The sequence below is a fragment of the Hypanus sabinus genome, chromosome 2, assembly GCF_030144855.1.
Source record: "Hypanus sabinus isolate sHypSab1 chromosome 2, sHypSab1.hap1, whole genome shotgun sequence".
Lineage (NCBI taxonomy): Eukaryota > Metazoa > Chordata > Chondrichthyes > Myliobatiformes > Dasyatidae > Hypanus > Hypanus sabinus.
In genome coordinates, this window is record NC_082707.1 from 212,089,784 (window position 1) to 212,107,387 (window position 17,604).

Sequence of the window (17,604 nt, forward strand, 5' to 3'; positions counted from 1 at the left end):
TTCCCTACCACTGACCGTTGGCTTCTGAGTCCATAATCCTTTGCTTTTTTTCCTTTCTGAGGTGAGGCTGGATTGTATAGGAACTGGCCCTTCAGCCCAACTCATCCATCCTGATCAAATCTTCCTGAGCTTGTCCTGTTTGCCTACATTTGGCCCATAACCCCCTAACCCTTTTAATTCCATGTATCTGTGCAAGTGTGTCTCTACATCTTCCTGTGGCAGTTTTTTCTATATACTGTCCACCGTGTGTGGGAAATCTTGTTGCTTACCTACCCTTTTAAATTTTTCCTCTTTTACCTTTCACTTATGCCCTCTAGTTTGAGACTCCCCTACCTTGGGAAGAAGATTGTGACCATCCACCTTATCCCTGTGCTCAGGATTTTATAAACCTCCATATGTCACCATTCAGCCTCTTTCACTCTAGGGATAAACAGTCCCAGACCGTCCAGTCCTTAAAACTCAAGCCCTCAGTTCCTGTGAAACCTTTCTGCACCATCCCCAGATTAATCATATCCATTCTATAGAATGGCAACCAGAAAACACAATATGCCAGGTGTGGTCTCACCAACATTTTATACAGCAGTAACCTGACTTCCTAACTCTTGTACTTAGTGCCAATTGATTGAATGCCACTGTGTTATATGCCTTCTTTATCACCTTTCAAATGCTTTCAGGAAAGCCTGTATCTGTACCCCTCAGTCTCTCTGTTCTACAACACTTCTCAGAGCCCTGCCATTCAGTGTGCAAATCCTGCCCTGGTTTAACTTCCCAAAATGCGTCACCTCTACTTGTCAAAATTTATTTACTGTCAAAATATGTATGCAGTATAGGATGGTAAATGGAGATGCATCTCTGCCAAAGGATGTATAAGGTCCCTTTGCCAGCCTGCAGGTCACCTTTAGCCAAGGTGGAGCACCTTTGTAGCACCCCTTTTTCCACCCCCCACCCCCCCCCCCCCAACCCCACCATTCAGGGTTATGTGAATCCATGGTGGATGGTCATATGAGCAGCTGTTGCATATCACAAGTCCTAGTCATGCAACCACTGACATCAGGTAGACAATTTCTGAAGAGTAGTGATAATGACTAGGGTCACATGCCTTGTAAAGACACTGCCCAGAAGAAGACAATGACAAACGATTTCTGTAGAAACTTTTGCCAAGAACAATCATGGTCATGGGGTCATGATTGCCTACGTCATACAACACAGCACATGATGATGATGTGTGCAATATACAGCCTTGAGATCTGTCTTCCAGGTCACAGCCGCGAAACAAAGAAACACATTGGAACCCATTCAAAGAAAGCATGAAACATCAAATTCCTTCTGCCATTGTTCTCCTGAATTTTCCAGCTGATTGAGATATACTTGTAATCTTAGACAACCTTGTTCACTGTCAACCACACCACCAACCTGCATACTTATTACTAATGCCATCGATATCCTCATCCAGTTCATTAATGTAAATGACGAACAGCAGAGACGTAGAAACATAGAAAACCTACAGCACAGTACAGGCACTTTGACCCATAATGCTGTGACAAACATGTTCTTACTTTAGGAATTACCTAGGGTTACCCATTGCCCTATATTTTTCTAAACTCCATGTACCTATCCAAGAGCCTCTTAAAAGACCCTATTGTATCCGCCTCCACCACCATCCCCAGCAGCCCATTCCATGCACTCTGTGTAAATAAAAAACTTACCCCTGACATCACCTCTATACCTACTTCTAAACACCTTAAAACTGTACTCCCTCATGTTAGCCATTTCAGCCCCGGGAAAAAGCCTCTGACTATCCACACGACTGATGCCTCTCATCATCTTATACACCTCTATCAGGTCACCTCTCATTCTCCTTTGCTCCAAGGAGAAAATGCCAAGTTCACTCAGCCAGTTCTCATAAGGCATGCTCCCCAATCCAGGCAACATCCTTCTAAGTCTCCTCTACACCCTTTCTATATTTTCCACATCCTTCTTGTAGTGAGGTGACCAGACCAGTACGCCCAAGTGCGGTCTGACCTGGGTCCTACATAGCTGTACCATTACCTCTTGGCTCTTAATAGAAACATAGAAAATAGGTGCAGGAGTAGGCCATACAGCCCTTCGAGCCTGCACCATCATTCAGTATGATCATGGCTGATCATCCAACTCAGAACCCTGTACCTGCTTTCTTTCCATACCCCCGATCCCTTTAGCCATAAGGGCCATACCTAACTTCATCTTAAATATAGCCAATGAACCGGCCTCAACTGTTTCCTGTGGCAGAGAATTCCACAGATTCACCACTCTCTGTGTGAAGAAGTTTTTCCTCATCTCGGTCCTAAAAGGCTTCCCTTTTATCCTTAAACTGCGACCCCTCATTCTGGACTTCCCCAACATCAGAAACAATCTTCCTGCATCTAGCCTGACCAATCCCTTTAGAATTTTATACGTTTTGATAAGGTCCCCCCTCAATCTTCTAAATTCCAGTGAATATAAGTCTAGTCGATCCAGTCTTTCTTCATATGAAAGTCCTGCCATCCCAGGAATCAATTTGGTGAACCTTCTCTGGACTCCCTCTATGGCAAGAATGTCTTTCCTCAGATTAGGGGACCAAAACTGCACATAATATTCTAGGTGCGGTCTCACCAAGGTCTTGTACAACTGCAGTAGAACCTCCCCCCTGCTCCTGTACTCAAATTCTTTTGCTATGAATGCCAACATACCATTTGCTTTTTTCACCACCTGCTGTACCTGCATGCCCACCTTCAATGATTGGTGTACAATGACTCCCAGGTCTCGTTGCATCTCCCCTTTTCCTAATCGGCCACCGTTCAGATAATAATCTGTTTTCCTGTTCTTGCAACCAAAGTGGATAACCTCACATTTATCCACATAAAATTGCATCTGCCATGAATTTGCCCACTCACCTAACCTATCCAAGTCACCCTGCATCCTCTTAGCATCCTCCTCACAGCTAACACCGCCGTCCAGCTTTGTGTCATCCACAAACTTGGAGATGCTGCATTTAATTCCCTCATCTAAATCATTAATATATATTGTAAACAACTAGGGTCCCAGCACTGAGCCTTGCGGTACCCCACTAGTCACTGCTAGTGACTCAATCCTACGGTTGATGAAGGCCAGTATATCAGCCACTGTGCCGCCTTAGCCACAGAGTGAACCTGCGCAGCAGCTTTGAATGTCTTATGGACTTGGACCCCAAGATCCCAATGATCCTTCACACTGCCAGGAGTCTTACCATTAATACTATATTCTGGGATCATATTTGACCTACCAAAATGAATCACCTCATACTTAGCTGGGTTGAATTCCATCTGTCTGTTCTCAGCCTAGTTTTGCATCCTATCGATGTCCCACTGCAACCTCTGACAGCCCTCCAAACTATCCACAACACCCCCAACCTTTGTGTCATCAGCAAATTACTAACCCATCCTTCCACTTCCTCATCCAGGTCATTTGTAAAAATCACAAAGAGTAGGGGGTCCCAGAATAGATCCCTGAGGCACACCACTCGTCACCAACCTCCATGCAGAATATGACCCGTCTACAACCACTATTTACCTTCTGTGGGCAAGCCAGTTCTGGATCCACAAAGCAATGTCCCCTTGGATCCCATGCCACCTTACTTTCTCAATAAGCCTTGCATGGGGTACCTTATCAAATGCCTTGCTGAAATCCATATACACTACATCTACTGCTCTACCTTCATCAATGTGTTTAGTCACATCCTCAAAAAATTCAGGATCAGGATCTTCTCCATCAGCTTACCAACCACTGAAGTAAGACTCTGGTCTATAATTTCCTGAGCTATCTCTACTCCTTTTCTCGAATAAGGGAAAAACATCTGCAACCCTCCAATCCTCCAAACCCTCTCCTGTTCCCATGGATGATGCAAATATCTTTGCTCAGTAAACTCCTCCCTCACCTCTCACAGTAGCCTGGGGTATATCTTGTCTTGTCCCAGTGAGTTATACAACATGATGCTTTCCAAAAGCTCCAGCACATTCACTTTCTTAATGTATTTATGCTCAAACTTTTTAGTCCGTTGTGTCATCCCTACAATTGCCAAGGTCCTTTTCCATAGTGAATACTGAAGCAAAGTATTCATTAAGTACCTCCGCTATCTCCTCTAGTTCCATACACACTTTTCCACTGTCACACTTGATTGGTCCTATTCTCTCAGATCTTATCCTCTTGCTCTTCACATACTTGTAGAATGTCTTGGGATTTTCCTTAATCCTGTCCACCAGGCTTTCTCATTGCCACTTCTGGCTCTGCTAATTTCATTCTTAAGCTCCTTCCTGCTAGCCTTATAATCATCCAGATCTCTATCATTACCTAGTTTTTGAACCTTTCGTAAGCTCTTCTTCATGACTAGATTTACAACAGCCTTTGTACACCACGGTTCCTGTATGTTACCATCCTTTCCCTATTTCATTGGAACATACCTGTGCAGGATGCCACGCAAATATCAGACAGACAGACATACTTTATTGATCCCAAGGGAAATTGGGTTTCGTTACAGTCGCACCAACCAAGAATAGTGTAGAAATATAGCAATATTAAACCATAAATAATTAAATAATAATAAGTAAATTATGCCAAGTGGAAATAAATCCAGTACCAGCCTATTGGCTCAGGGTGTCTGACACTCTGAGGGAGGAGTTGTATAAGTTTGATGGCCACTGTTCAGGTGAAGTTTGATGACTTCCCTGAACATCCCCTGAACATTTGCCACATTTCTGCCGTATATTTTCCTAAGAACATTTGCTCCCAATTTATGCTTCCAAGTTCCTGACTAATAGCTTCATTTTTTTTCCCTTACTCTAGTTAAACATTTTCCTACCTTGGCTGTTCCTATCCCTCTCCAGTGCTATGGTAAAGGAGTTAGAATTGTGATCACTATCTCCAAAATGCTCGCCTACTGAGAGACCTGACACCTGACTAGGTTCATTTCCCAATACAGGATCAAGTACAGCCTCCCCTCTTGGAGGCTTATCTACATATTGTGTCAGAAAATCTTCCTGAACACACCTAACAAACTCCATCCTGTCTAAACCCTTCACTCTAGGGAGATGCCAATCAGTATTTGGGAAATTAAAATCGCCCACCTTGACAACCCTATTATTATTATTACACCTTTGTAGAATCTGTCTCCCTATCTGCTCCTTGATGTCCCTGTTCCTGTGCTGTACTGTTCTGTGTTCTGATAGAGTCATAGGAAAGTACAGCATAGAAACAGGCTCTTCGGCCGTGACAAAACTGCCAAAGTAGAAACTGCCTTAACTCTAACCTGCACGTGGACCATAGCCTTCCCTACCCCCTGCCAATCATGTATCTATCCAGACTTACATAATGAAATGGAGCTCACATGTACCAATTGTGCTGGCAGCTCATTGCATACTCTCAAGACCCTCGGAAAGAAGTTTCCCCTCCGGTTCCCCTTAAACTTTTCACTTTTCACCCTTAACTCATGACCTCTATTTGTAATCTCAGCCATCCTCAAAGGAAAAAGTCTGCTTGGATTTATACTCTCTCTACCCCTCATAATTTTGTATATCTCTATTAAATCTTCCTGCAATTTTCAATGTTCCAAGGAATAAAGTCCTAACCTATTCAATCTTTTCAACTCTGGTCTTCTGGTGCTGGCAATCACCTTTGTGACCTTACTGTTATCCTTATTTTCTTTTTATGTATCCCAAAAATGTTCATTTCTTGACTTATTCCCATAAAATTTAAATATGCCTTATCTTTGCTTTCTCCATGCGAGATGTGAATTGTCCATGGGTAGAGGAGCATGTCCTGGTTTACCCAGATAAGCACCAGTTTACAATGGCTGGAGGGAGGGGTGGGGAGAGGGAGTAGTGCATTTGTGGCTTTGTTTATAGAGCCATAGTATCAGAGGAAATACTGTAAATTTATTTTGTGAATGGACATAATGAACTTCAGCTTCTACATTCACAAACTGAGTTCTTCAGTTACTTAATTCACGTAAACTTCACCTTAAACACTTGCAGGAGTTGAGTGATGCTATCAGCAGTAAGGAAGGAGAGCTAGACAATCTGAAGAGCCAGGCTGAAGCTGTAATAAAAAACACATCTCCCAAGGGTGCTGAGGATATCAACAGAGACTTGGAGCAACTGAGGACAGACTGGGAAGACCTGCAACGGAAGTGTGAACAGCATCAGGCCCCGCAACAACGAGCACTGCAGAATGTGTTAGAACACCAATCCAGGACTCAGCAGCTGGAGAGAGAGCTGTCTGACATATTAGACCAATTACAGGCTCTGAAACTCGAGCCTCTAGATGAGAATGAACCTGAAATTGTGTGGCGTAACTGTCTGGTAAGTTGTGCCCAAGGGTCAGGGCTTTTTTGGTCTTTTTCCTGGTTGTGCCCCTTCCTGGTTGATGATCTGAGCTGGACCACGACATTTTACTTCACCTTGGAACTACGTTTCTGAAGTTTACCATCATTTTGTGCTCTGATGTTTAACACTTTTAATGTTCCTGGCTAGTCTCTTGTGTTTGCCTCCCAATCAACACCAAACACTTGGCCAACTCTCTCTGCTCCACTTTAAACTTTTGTGTAATGTTGATCATCCTTACATCTGTTCTCTTGCTTGTGGTGTACCTGTTCTGCTTCTAAATGTTGGCTTGTTCTTGCTTTCATTGTCGTGTACTTAGAGGAAATGGTTTTATTTTTTGAGGGGATTGAGTGTGTGGATACAATATAAATCCTCAATGGCTGTCGGGTGTTTTTAAGAATATTGTCATTTGAGTTGTCTAAATTGGCCAATGAAATCTAAAACAAGGCAATGCATGCTAAGATTTTACAGAACAATTGCTGAATTTAGAAACAAATAATACAATCCATTTTAGGCTCTTAGTTTTTGAGAAGTATTTCAAGACCTTAAGGAGGATGTTGAGGATGAGAGATTGCAGGGTCAGTAAAGATTCATGACTGTAGTAGCAGGTCTGAGTGAGAGTGTTGTCAAAGTGCAGGAGAGCAGTAGAAATCATAGACAGTGGGGGTAGATTTGTCACACACAACTCATGTCAGGGTTGAGGGAATTTGGGTATGCAGAGTTGCGAAGATCTAAGATTGTTCACTAGGAACAGGAAAAAATGTGAATATATTGTTCTACCATGAGCAGGAAATATTTACTGTTTTATCAGGAACAGGGAAGTTTGTGGATTTATTGTTCTACCAGGAACAGGGAAGACTTTATTTATCGTTCTTCTAGGAACAGGGAATACTGTTTATTTACTGTTCTGCCAGGAAAAAGGAGTACTGTATTTATTGTTCTACCAGAAACAGAGAATAGTAGACCATAAGACCATAAGATATAGGAGCACCATTTCATCATGGCTTAATTATTTTTCCTCTCAGCCCCAGTCTCCTGTCTTCTTCCCATTTCCATTCATGCCCTGAACAATCAAGAATCAATCAGCCTTTGCCATAGATGTACTTAAAGACCATAAGACATTGGAGCAGAATTAGGACATTTGGCTCATGAATCTGCTCCGCCATTAAATCATGACTGATTCTTTTTTACCCTTCTCAACCCCACTCCCCGGAATTGGCCCCATACCCTTTGATGCCATGTCCAATCATGAACCTATCAAGCTCTGCCTGAAATACACCCAATGACCTGGCCTCCACAGCTGCCTGCAGCAACAAATTTCACAAATTCACCACCCTTTGGCTAAAAAAAAAATTCTCTGCATTGGTTTTAAACGGATGCCCCTCTATCCCGAGGATGTGTCCTCTTGTCCTGGACTCCCCCACCATTTTCCACATCTACTCTGTCTAAGCCTTTCAACATTCAAAAGGTTTCAATGAGATCCCCATTCATCCTTCTAAATTCCAGTGAATACAGATCCAGCTATCAAATTTTTCTTGTATGATAACCCTTTCATTCCTGGCATCATCCTTGTGAACTTCCTCTGAATTTTCTTCAATGGCAGGCAGTCCTTTCTTAGATGAGGAGCCCAAACCTGTTCACAATACTCAAAGTGAGGCCTAAGTAGTACCTTGTAAAGCCTCAGCATCACATTCCTCCTCTTGTATTCCAGACTTCTTGAAATGAATGTGAACATTGCATTTGCCTTCCTAGTTGCAAGTTAACTATTGGGGTGTTCTGCACAAGGACTCCCAAGTACCTTTGCATCTCAGATTTTTGGATTTTCTCCCCATTTAGAAATAGTCTGCACATTTAGTTCTACTGCTAAAATGCATGAAGTTGCATTTTCCAACATTGAGTTTCATTTGCCACTTTCTTTCCCATTCTCCTAATCTATCTAAGTCCTTCTGCAGCCTACCTGTTCCTCAATACTACTTGCCCCTCCACCAATTTTTGTATTATCTATAAACTTGGCAACAAAGCCATCTATTCCATCATCTAAGTCATTGATATTCAGCAAAAAAGAAGCAGTCCCAACAGCATCCTCTGTGGAAAACCACTAGTTACTGGCAGCCAATCAGAAAAGGATCCTTTTTATTTCCCCTCACTGCCTCCTACCAATCAACCAATGCTTTAACCATGGCAGTAACTTTCCTGTAATACTTGGTAAGCAGCCTCATGTGTGGGACCTTGTCAAAAGCTTTCTGAAAGTCCAAATATGCAACATCTATTGCATCCCTTTTATCTATCCTACTTGTAATCTCCTCAAAGAATTCCAACTGGTTCGTCAGGCAAGACTGTCCCTTAAGGAAACCATGCTGACTTTGTCCTATCTTGTATATCCAAGTAATCCATAAAGATTTGGCCTCCACAACTGCCTGTGGCAAAGAATTATCTATCCCTAGCTGACCACCTTGAGCTCTATAGCTCTTCTGGTAAAGGTGCTCCCACAGTGCGGTTGGGTTGAAAGTTGAGATGAAGGAAAAGCAATTGAAGTTTCAAGTTTATGCTTAATTATTATTCAAACATACATGAATATAGCAGAACAGAACAGCATGACTCTGGGCCAAGGTGCAAAACACACATAGCATACTGCACATAGCACATACGGTTTAGATTTCTTAAAACATACAGTCACAAAAAAAAGAATAATATAGCCCAAGTCCCTGAGTGGCATTTTGTAGAATTGATGATAAGTTGTCCTGATCCAGCTTGTTCTTCCACCAAGCAAACACCAGATGGCAACACTGAATAAACACTGGAGAGCAGCACTAATTAGAGGGGCCAATTCCCAACTGCAGGCCCACACCGCTTCAGCATCTCCTCAACATCACATCCTTGCTCTTATATTCTAGACCTCTTGAAATGAATGCTAACATGGCATTTGCTTTCCTCACCACCGACTCAACCTACAAGATAACCTTCAGGATATTGTGCACAAGGACTCCCAAGTCTTTCTGCATCTCAGATTTTTGGATTTTCTCCCTGTTTAGAAAATAGTTTGCACATTTACTTCTGCTAACGAAGTGTATGACCATGCATTTTCCAACATTGTATTTCATTTGCCACTTTCTTGCCTGTTGTCCTAAATTAAGTCTTTCTATGTCTTACCTGTTTCCTCAACACTACCTGCCCCTCCACCAATCTTTGTATCATCTGCAAACTTGGCAATAAGGCCATCTATTCCATCATATGACTCCTTTATATACAGCATAAAAAGAAATGGTCCCAACACCAAGCCCTGAAGAACACCACTCATCACTTGTAGCCAACCACAGAAAAGGATCCTTTCATTCCCACTCTCTGCCTCCTACCAATCAGCCAGTGCTCTAACCATGTTAGTAACTTTCCTGTAATTCCATGGACTCTTAACTTGTTAAGCAGCCTTGTGTGTGGCACCTTATCAAAGGCCTCCTGAAAGTCCAAATATACAACATCCACTGCATCCACTTTATCTACCCTATTTGTAATCTCCTCAAAAGAATTCCAACAGGTTCGTCAGGCAGGATTTTCAATGAAGGAAACTATGCTGACTTTGTACTATCTTGTCCTGTGTCACCAAGTAGTCCCTTGCCTTTTCCTTAACAATTGACTCCCAACATCTTCCCAGCCAGTGAGGTCAGGCTAACTGGTCTATAATTTATTTTCTGCTACCTTCCTACTTAAAAAGTGGAGTGACATTTGCAACTTTCCATTCCTCTGCAGTATTCTACGTTACCAATATCCAACAGGGACTTGCGATCATAAACAAAACGCCTGAGACAATCACTTGAACATGTTAAGGTGACAACACAAGAATGGTACACTGTAAGTCCAGCTCCATCACTATTGGACAACTTGCTGATGAGATTGTCCTGCAGTACTTGCTGTTCTTAATGTCCATCAGTGACTTGCAATTTATAGGAAAGACATACAAGACAAAGAAATACACTTTTGATTAGACCTGGAGTAGCTGCTGAGTTCAAGTGCACCACCATCTTTCTAGAAGATCATTTCTGAGTTGGATAGAGTGGAAGTGGAGATGGCGTGAAATAAAAGCAAAAGTTGCTGGTATTATTCCACAGGTCAGATAATGTGTGTGGAAAGAGAAGCAGGTAGTGATTTGGTCCTGTTGTGCCACCATGCCTTTTGGATAAGTCAGTCCGGATCAGGAGCTGCATCTCCAACACCATCACACCGAGCACGGGGGCCCCCCCAGGGCTGTGTGCTCAGTCCACTGCTGTTCACTCTGCTGACCCATGACCGTGCTGCAACACACAGCTCAAACCACATCATCAAGTTTGCCGATGACACGACCGTGGTGAGTCTCATCAGCAAGAACGACGAGTCAGCTTACAGAGAGGACTGGTGCAGAGCCAACAACCTGTCTCTGAATGTGAACAAAACAAAAGAGATGGTTGTTGACTTTAGGAAGGCACGGAACGACCACTCCCCGCTGAACATCGATGGCTTCTCAGTAGAAATCGTTAAAAGCACCAAATTTCTTGGTGTTCACCTGGCAGAGAACCTCAACACCAGCTCCATAGCAAAGAAAGCCCAGCAGCGACTCTACTTTCTGTGAAGGCTGAGGAGAGTCCATCTCCTACCCCCCCCCCCCCATCCTCATCACATTCTACAGGGGTTGTACTGAGAGCAGCCTGAGCAGCTGCATCACTGCCTGGTTCGGAAATTGCACCATCTTGGATCGCAAGACCCTGCAGCAGATAGTGAGGTCAGCTGAGAAGATCATCAGGATTTATCTTCCCTCTATTATGGACATTTACACTACATGCTGCATCCGCAAAGCAAACAGCATTATGAAGGACCCCACGCACCCCTCATACAAACTCTTCTCCCTCCTGCTGTCTGGGAAAAGGCACCGAAGCATTTGGGCTTTCACGACCAGATTATGTAACAGTTTCTTCCCACAAGCTATCAGACTCCTCAATACCCAGAGACTGGACTGACACCTTTCTGCCCTATTGTCTTGTTTATTATTTATTGTAATGCCTGCACTATTTTATGCACTTTATGCAGTCCTGGGTAGGTCCGTAGTCTAATGTATTTTTTTTCCCTCTGTTGTTTTTTATGTAGTTCAGTCTAGTTTTTGTACTGTGTCATGTAACACCATGGTCCTGAAAAAACGTCTCATTTTTACTATGTACTGTATCGGCAGTTATGGTTGAAATGACAATAAAAGTGACAACTTGACTTGGATGATAGAGAGAGATTGAATGTGAGGGTAGGTGTCAGACTGATGGAAATGGCCATTGTGGATAATAGAGATTAAACATGAGGGTGTCAGACTGATGAAAATGGGCATCACCTAGCACTTAATTGGTGCAAATATTCTAGGCACATGTCTGCCCATGCCTGGACCTACGCTCTACTCCATTTGCAAGTTTTGTAAGTCCGGAAATTATTGGAAGAAAATTACATAATTAGCAAGGTAATGGGTGTGGGAATAAATTCCAGACTGTATCTTCTTGAACTCTAATTCTTGCCAAACCTCCCACTTCTGTTCCAATCATGTTGACAGACCTTGTCCAAATTAATGACTAAGCAGGAAATCAGGTCCAATGAGGTCTTTTTTTTTCGGTTTCGCCACCACAAACTGTCTGTTCTTAGTAAGATATTTTTACCTCACCCTCTTTCCTTCCTGATTTAGATCACCAGGTCTTCAATTTTAGCAGTGGAATCGCGAGTGGAAGAACTTCAGATGAAACTGAAAAATCTTGGCATATTCTCGCAGAACGACACTCTCTCTGCCAAGGTCCTGAATGTCATTCAGGAATTTAACAGGTAATGTTGCAGGCTTAGTTTCAAAAGCTAGATGTGCTAAAATTCTTGTGTGATGAATTTTCTTTGCACCTGTGTGGCTCAGAGGATTTAGAGATGTTCATACTTCAAAGCACATTTCTTATCAAAGTACGTGTATTTTATACAACTTTGAATTTTGACTCCTTACAAAAAGTCACAAAACAGAGAGAGTCGGTAAAACCCTGAAAAAAAGACTGCCATGGGTGTATTACAAATCCCTTAGTCAATAGGTGATAGAGGAAAAGATGTGCAAATAGCAAACAGATGCAATAACGTTAGGGTTGCAGTACTGGGGGTTTCAGTTCACTGAATATTAACTGGAAGTGCCTTGGCCTTTAAAGGTTCAGGGAGTGGAAATTTTTGAAATGTTTCCAGGAGAGCCTTTTGAGAGACCAACAATGGAAGGAGAATTACAGAACTTCATCTTGTGGAAATAGAGCTGGTCAAGTAGTGAAGGTTGAGGGCCTCCATTGGTCAGATTTGACCATGGATATTGCATCCTAGCTGTCTAGATACACAAGCCTGGGCAGTACCAAATGGAGAGCATGCTGTTGCTCATGCAGCAAGTTCCCTCTCTCCATGCATCTGATGAATCCGAAGGAATGACAGAGACCAATACAGTTTGGTACCAGCAGCATCGCTGGAGTTGCCAGTCAGCATTGAGCTCAATGTAGGACTGCTTAGGGACTCCAGCTCCTGATTTTTTCCTTGGTGTTTACTCCTAAAGCCTTCCCCATGTGTGGTTATAGACGCAAGGCAGCAGAGGCTTGAAATCAGTTTCCTTCTCCCAAATGAGCTGCTAACCTTGGCTGATGAACCGCATCTGCCTGAAGTGACTCGTTTTATGGTCTTCACGTACTAAGCTTGGTGGAACCATTTCTACTGACACAAGAAAGGGCAAAGGTGGGTTACTGGTGCCTTAAAACCCTACTTGTACATAGATTTGTGAGAATAAAATCAGGCCCTATGAGTCATTATGTAGTTAAACCATTTTTCCTAGTATGAATCAAATTGCTGCAGCTTATGATTAACAGATGCTGTTATCTTCTCCATTTTGTAAATGTCCATTGTAACTTCCATCCATGCATTTAAAGTTGGGCTCTCCTGTGATAACCATTTCCTACTAAGAGTCTTTTTACCAGCCATCAACAGTATATTCATTAAATATTTATCTCTTTTCAACCATTCTTGAGGTATATACCCAAAATATATGGTCTTACTCTCTAAGGGTATTTCACATTTAAAAATGTCTTGCAGGGCATTGTGTATCCCCCTCCAATAGTCTTTGATATCAGGGCAGTCCCAAAAAATATGATAATGATTTGCATTTTGATTGTCACAATTTCTCCAGCAAACAGAGAGATTACTATCATAATGGGATTTCTGAGAAGGTGTAATAAAATAACTTATCAAGTTTTTCCATCCGAACTCCCTCCATTTCTGTGAACTGGTACACTTCCATTGATACCTCCATATTGTTGTCCATTCTTCCTCAGATATAATTATCCCTCCTTCCTTCTCCCATTTTGTTTTAATGTATGAAGTTGAATGTGTTTTAAGATTTGACAGACCCTAAGATTCTACTACCGTTATCTGAATTATATGCTTTTCTAAATAGCTCTATCAAGCATGTACTTGCCTTGGTTACATTTTTAAGCGTCCTATTAACATATTGTCGCATCTGTAAATACCGATAAAAATCTTGTTTTTCTAATAAGTGTATCACTTTAAGCATTTCAAAACTGAACAGTGTTCCTTCTTTCATTATGTTGCAAAGAACTGTTATTCCTTTAGCTGTCCAGTCCTTAAATCTAGCATCTAATTTATTTGGTGTAAAATCCGAGTCATATGCACACCATTTAAGAATTGCAATATCTCCCTCTAGATTATATACTTTTATAGTAGTTTTCCATATTTTAAGAGTCAATTTCACCCATGGGTTATCAATAGTATTTATGTACTGTAACGTTCTCCTTCGCGTATAACGATAACGTCGAATTTAACGTCGAGATAAACCACAGTCAATGAAACCAGATCGCAGTAAGATTAACCATTTACTGTTCACTCTTCACATTAACATATGGTGAAAACTGTTGATAAAACAATACAAGATTGATACAGTATTTGTTCCTTCCTTAATATCACATTTCAAGTGTAAATACTTGCAAAGGTGACTATAACTACATTACACTAAGGTGCAGTATACAGGGAGAGTTTACCTGCTCCATTGACTACTTTAAATACACTTCCATGCAAACTATCCGCGGCTTTTTAACTAACGAAAGCATAAACATTATCTACCGTCGTTACTTCTAACAGGATCGGCATTAACATCTTAGTTCAATATATCGATTATCTATTAACTTACAGCGTTGCTCTCACTGTGATTTCTCATGCCTGCAAAACTACTTGTGCTCAGGTGAGCCTCGTGGAAAGCCCCCACCCTCGCGCTAATTTCAAACCGGTATTTTCCCACAAGACGCGGCGAAACCGGATGTGACGTCATCACATGCCGATATATTTTACATGCAATGAATATACTTTAAACACTCCTAATTCTAACTAGAAAATACTATTGAATGAATTACTAAGCGAAAATATTATAAACTAAATAACTGTCGTAAAGACAGCACATGTACCTTTGCAGGTTGTTATCAGCCAGAATTGCTTGTATGGGGATGGGAAGTACCCACTCCTCAATGTTTTTCCATTGAGCGTCATATGATGGGTTGCACCAACATATCACAGCTCTTAACTGTGTTGCAAAATAATAATCTCTAAGAGAAGGTAGGCCCCGTTCCCCCTGTTTTCCTTTGCTAATTGCAAAGTTTTGAAACAAACTCTAGGCCTTTTACCCTGCCAACTATACTTTGATAACATCTTGTTCCATTCATTGAATTGATTTTGATTAATCTCTATTGGCAGGGTCTGAAAGAGATATTACAGTCTGGTCAGTATATTCATTTTAATAGACTCAATCCTTGAACTGAAAAAAGGAATCAGGTTCCATCTTGCCATATTTTCCTTAATTTTTTTATATAAAGGCTTGTAGCAGTGTGCTACACGCAGCTCTGCAATAAACGACACGAGTCGGTGAGCTGCGGTTGCAAAACAGATTTATTCAAACTTCGCGGCTTCGCTTTAAAACCTTCCTGATCCCGACCTCCCCGGGCGGGAATGCTTTAGGGGGTACCTATTCACAGTCCTGTCCCGCGCGCGGGCTTTTCCCCTTGCCGATGAAGCAGGCTTGGCGCCCTTTTTGGGACTGGCCTCTATGCCGGCGCGCTCCACTTTGTGAGCCGGTTCGAGTGCGCTGGGAAGTGGGTCGCCATATAACCTCCCCCCTCCCCAAAGAACTGGCGATACACCCCCAATGTCCACAGTCTGGGTCGGACTCTGTTTGGGAGGTCTGCCTCTGCGCCGCGGTGCCAGAATCTCAACCGGCTGCGCCAAGTCCACATGGGCTGGTTTGAGACAGTTCACCGTGAAAACCTCCTTTTTCCCCCCACTGTCCAGTACGAATGTGGACCTGTTGTTTCTGATCACCGTAAATGGCCCCTCGTAGGGCCGCTGTAGCGGTGCCTGATGTCCGCCCCGTCGTACAGAAATGAACTTACAGTTTCGCAGGTCTTTGGGTACGCAGGTCAGGTTCTGCCCATGCTGCAAAGTGGGTATGTGGGCCAGGTTACCGAGCTGCTCACGTAGTCTGCCTAGGACTGCTGTGGGTTCTTTCTCTTGCCTCCTTGGGGCTGATATGAACTCCCCTGGGACGACCAGGGGTGCGCCATACACCAACTCAGCCGACGAGGTGTGCAGATCTTCTTTGGGCGCCGTGCGGATTCTGAGCAGGACCCAGGGAAGCTTGTCCACCCAGATAGGCCCTTTGAGGCGGGCCATGAGAGCCGACTTCAGGTGATGGTGGAAACGCTCCACCAGTCCGTTCAACTGTGGGTGGTAGGCAGTTGCGTAGTGCAGCTGCATTCCCAAAAGGCTGGCCATAGCTGACCACAGGCTGGAGGTGAACTGGGTTCCTCTGTCGGAGGTAATGTGGGCCGGTACACCAAAGCGAGATACCCAGGTGGCAATCATTGCCCGGGCGCAAGATTCAGAGGTGGTGTCGGTGAGTGGGACCACCTCTAGCCATCAGGAGGTGCCGCGCTCCTTGCGACACTGGCAGGGGGCCCACGGTATCCACATGAATGTGGTCGAAACGCTGGTGGACGGGGTGGAACTGCTGCGGCAGGGCTTTGGTGTGCCGCTGCACCTTGGCTGTTTGGCAGTGCATGCACGTTTTGGCCCATTCACTGACGGGCTTGCGGAGTCCGTGCCAAACAAACCTGTTGGAGACCATCCAGACTGTTGTCCTGATGGAGGGGTGCGCTAAGTTGTGAATGGAGTCGAAAACACGCCACCGCTAGGCTGCCGGGATGATGGGGCGGGGTTGGCCGGTGGTGACATCACAGAGTAGGGTCCTCTCACCTGGGCCTACGGGGAGGTCCTGGTGCTGCAAGCCAGAGACTGCAGTCCTGTAACTAGGGATCTCCTCGTCAGCCTGCTGCGCCTCCACCAGTACTTCATAGTCTATCCCCTGGGACAGGGCTAGGATGTTAGGGCAGGAGAGGGCGTCCGCCACGACATTGTCCTTTCCCAAGACGTGCCGGACATCCGTCGTGTATTCGGAGATGTAGGACAGATGTCGCTGCTGGCAGGACGACCAGGGGTCGGATGCCTTCGTGAACGCAAAGGTAAGCGGTTTGTGGTCCGTGAACACGGTGAAGGGCCTACCTTCCAAGAAGTACCTGAAATGCTGGATTGCCAGGTATAGCGCCAACAGTTCCCGGTCGAAAGCACTGTATTTGAGCTCGGGTGGTCATAGGTGTTTGCTGAAAAATGCCAGGGGTTGTCAGCGACCCTCGATGAGTTGTTCCAGCGCCCCACCGACTGCCGTGTTAGATGCGTCCACTGTGAGGGTGGTAGGGACATCCGTTCTGGGGTGCACTAACATCGCGGCATTTGCTAAGGCTTCTTTGGTTTTAATGTCCACCATCCTTTCCCAATTCAACTTTGATAGATTTTTCTGATATGATTTTTACCTTGAATCCTTGTCAGAAGGAATTTGTGGCTCTTATTTATAATATGATCATGAAGATACAACCAGAAGTATCAGGTAGAATTAAACAAGAGTGGGAAAAAGAACTTCAATATAATATATCAACAGAAAAAAGCAAAAAATTTTACAAATGGTTAATCCTTCTTCTATATGTGCTAAACATGCTTTAATACAATTTAAGGTTGTACATAGTGCTCATATGTCTAAAGATAAGCTTGCTTGATTTTATTCTCATATTAACCCTCAATGTGACAGATGCCATTCAGATGTGGCCTCATTAACCCA

General features: G+C 43.4%; 1 protein-coding gene across 3 annotated transcripts in view; it reads left to right on the forward strand.

Annotated features, from left to right (window-relative positions):
* Window positions 1-17,604, forward strand: part of syne3 (spectrin repeat containing, nuclear envelope family member 3) — a 158,640-nt gene that overhangs the window by 45,999 nt on the left and 95,037 nt on the right. For all 3 annotated transcript variants that reach the window (XM_059963131.1, XM_059963136.1, XM_059963121.1), the window contains exons 6-7: window positions 6,024-6,350; window positions 12,058-12,191. In XM_059963131.1, the coding sequence (XP_059819114.1) occupies window positions 6,024-6,350; window positions 12,058-12,191 (461 nt within the window). The remainder of the gene's footprint in view (window positions 1-6,023; window positions 6,351-12,057; window positions 12,192-17,604) is intronic.